Source organism: Branchiostoma belcheri, unplaced genomic scaffold (assembly GCF_001625305.1).
Source record: "Branchiostoma belcheri isolate BF01 breed outbred unplaced genomic scaffold, Haploidv18h27 scaffold5, whole genome shotgun sequence".
NCBI lineage: Eukaryota > Metazoa > Chordata > Leptocardii > Amphioxiformes > Branchiostomatidae > Branchiostoma > Branchiostoma belcheri.
Genome location: NW_017804131.1, coordinates 7,292,107 through 7,295,511, shown reverse-complemented (window position 1 = coordinate 7,295,511; position 3,405 = coordinate 7,292,107). Strand labels below are relative to the sequence as shown.

General features: G+C 45.0%; 1 protein-coding gene across 2 annotated transcripts in view; it reads left to right on the top strand.

Moving 5' to 3' along the window:
• The window catches only part of LOC109479998 (sushi, von Willebrand factor type A, EGF and pentraxin domain-containing protein 1-like), a 45,844-nt gene that overhangs the window by 937 nt on the left and 41,502 nt on the right, over positions 1-3,405 (top strand). For both annotated transcript variants that reach the window (XM_019782096.1, XM_019782097.1), the window contains exons 2-4: positions 269-538; positions 2,089-2,197; positions 3,022-3,132. In XM_019782096.1, the coding sequence (XP_019637655.1) occupies positions 269-538; positions 2,089-2,197; positions 3,022-3,132 (490 nt within the window). The remainder of the gene's footprint in view (positions 1-268; positions 539-2,088; positions 2,198-3,021; positions 3,133-3,405) is intronic.

Here is a 3,405-nt window from a genome sequence, read left to right as displayed (position 1 = left end):
CCAAACTCACCTAAACACATCCAACCACCTACCTAAAACCATCCATCTACACAAAACCCACCAAACCACCCAAAACCTATCAAATTACACGCTCAAATCCCATCCATCCATCCATCCATCCCGATATCCACCTGCCCAAACGCATCCAACCACTCAACTAAACCCATCCAATCGCCTACCAAAAATCCACCCATCCACCCACGCTAAAACCCATCAAAACAACCACGCAAACACAATCACCTACTCACCCACCCACCTACCTTCACAGACCGTGGAAATCGCCTTTGTTGAGAACTTGCTCAGCCAACTGACCATCAGTCCTCACGCCTCGCGAGTCGCCGTCGTGTCGTTTGACGACGTTGCCCGGACCCACATCGACTACATCAAGTACCCGAAGAACAAGTGCTCGTTTCTGAGGGAACTGAAGACGGTGAAGTACATCGGAGAGTGGACCAACACGGACGACGCTTTCCGCTTAGCACAGGAGCTACTACGGCCAGCATCTTATTTCAAGCCGCCAGAGAGGCCAGTTAAGCAAGTAAGATAGTAAACGTAGTATATAATAGAGGGGATTTATTCCTCAAGCTAACCGACATCTCGCACACGATAGCGCAGTCGTCCCTCAGTAAGGCACCTGGAGCCACATAGTTCCCGTTTAGAACTTTTATTCAGCCTGTCACAGGACAGGTTTTGCCAGTGTGAAAGGCTGAACTATGCGGCTCCAGGTGTCTTATTGAGGGACGACTGCGTGTAGGTTAGCTTGAGGAATGAATCCCCTCCACTGTATACAAGATAGTAAACGCATTTTCCTTTTTTAGTCGAAAGTTTCATTTCATTGAGAATGTATATTCTAAGCGAAATGCTTATTTCTCACATGGTTTTATTTTTTGCACTACTCGTAGCTGGGTACGTTTCGTATTGATTTCAGTTTCGTACGGAAGTAAATGTAAGGATGTGAAACCTGGATGATATCCAAAAGGCCAAGCTAGCGCGAAACATGCAGCATCGTTTTGGCAACTGCAGGAGCGTTTTTGTTGGAAACGTATCGCACAGGCGCCCTCTGCTGGAAGGTCTTTGCGTGAAAATATATGTAACGAATACAAAAAAAATTAACGGCTCTCGATGGCAAATGTGCAGATGTTGACACATTTCCGTAGTGTGTCTATACCCCCATTCCACTTAGACGGCGCTCTCACGGCGCTCTCTCTTCGACCTGAAATTGGCCAGAGCGCGGAGAGAGAGCGCCAAGGTTGCCATGGGAGAGCCTTGAGCGCCATCACCACGGCGATGGTATGGAACCGGTTGATACCATCGCCGTGAGAGCGCCGAGGACGGGGATGCAAAGATTATGGAAATAGAGTCAGAACGAAATTTTGGAAATTTTCTGTCTTTCAAGGTCATTCTTCTACATCCTACATGCTGCATCATATTTAGATGAAGGGTGTAAGGCCCCCATTTCATTAGGACGTTTGCACTGCGCTCTCTCTGCGTCCTGAAATTGGTCGTAGCGCGGAGAGAGCGCCGTGAGAGCGCCAAAGTCGCCATGTTTTGTATCAAAATTAATGTTGGGATCGTTGCACACTCTCGTGGCGCTGGCTCCGCGCTCTCACGGCGCTCGCCGCGCTCCCTTTGCGCTCTCACGGCGTTCATTGTTGCATCGCCGTCCTCGGCGCTCTCACGGCGATGGTATGACCCGGTTCCATACAGTCGCCGAGGTGACGGTACTCATGGCGCTCTCATCGCGCTCCCATGGCGACCTCCGCGCTCTGGCCAATTTCAGGTCGCAGAGAGAGCGCCGTGAGAGCGCCGTCTAGGTGGACTGGGGGTATTAGGGAACGGTAACCTTGATCTCCAAGCAGATCCTAGGATGGCAAAAGACAGTATCAATTTAGCGAGGCAGTATCCATTCGCCAGAGGGCTCATACGGCGTGTTTATGCTCATGTTCATGTTCATGTTTATGTCCATGTTTATGTTTATGTTTATAAATGGTTTGAAAATGTTTGAAACGTTGGTCGGCTGTTATTCGGGGGGCTTTCTGGATGTGAGACAAGGGCTTGAGGTATGAGACAAAATCTTGTTGTATGCAGGTGGCGATACTTCTAACGGATGGTCACCCGACTCGAGGGAACGACCCTGTGGGTAGGGCCAACAACCTGAAATCTACCTACAATGCAGAGATATTCAGCATTGGTATTGGTAAGTTCGCGAATATACATTTTTCTAATCATTTTTGTCTTCGTCAGGTTATACATTCGTTTGTGTATGGTTACAGATAGAGGTGACGTTGTAATGCCATGAACGGATGTTCATGATTAGGGCGTCCCTAAACTTAAGTAGGGTGACCCTTGTTTAGGGTAACCCTGGTTTCATAGGGCGACCCTAGTTTGAGGCTACCTAATATAAATTTCTGAAAAAAATTCTATTTTTATTTCTACGTTTTGAGGGATCTACTCGTGCGAATTATCCTATAGATAGATCCTGTAGGTAGAGACGTAGCACAGACATGTAACACTTGTTTCTTCTATACCTGTACCCAAGTTATCTAACTTAGTGCGTTTGGCTTGTGTAGGGCGTGAATCTGCAATAAAGTTCATTGTCATTGTCATTAATAAAAGGGTAGACACAACCACATTCCTCTGCAAGAAAGAATTTGTCATTACTGTAATTTAAATGAGATTGAAGACGAGAGTCATTTTATTGTGGACTGTACTCTATATATAATAATGAGAGAAACATTCTCTAAATAAGATTATTTCCCTAGTTTTAGATTTTTAGATAGAAAAGAAAATTTCACATTCCTCATGAAACTCGATAATCCTCCATCTGTTAACGTTCTTACATTTACAACTGTTTTAAGAAGCGAGAAGAAGCAGAACCTGTATATATGTAGCTTTTACTTTCGATATATTTTAGTCTACCATCGCTGTTTACCATGACCTGTACTTAGTTCAAAATTATCCAAAATGTACAATAAAGGTTATTCATTCATTCATTAATTGCTGGTGTTGTGGCTTTTCAAGGCGGTAACCTGAACAAGCAGCAGCTGTATGATTTGGCCACGGACGCCAGCCACGTGTATCTTTCTCCAAACTTCGTGGACTTCAAAGATCTCGCAAAACGAATTAGGGGAGGTATGTGAAACTAGTACTACGTAAGTATGTAATGCTTATGAATTAAAAATCCATTTATTCTTTATTGACTCGACTTACTTATGTAAGGTATTGATGTGAAATGTCGCTTCATAAAAACTTTTTAACACGAATGGAGTCAAGCCTTTTAAGCTTGTTAGTTTTAGTCTGTTCACCAAACTAAGATCCGCTCCCTGGGATAGGGAGCGGACTAAAGCTAACAAGGCTGGACTCCGGGCTACGCGTATCCAAGAACGTATGCACTGGACAAAATAG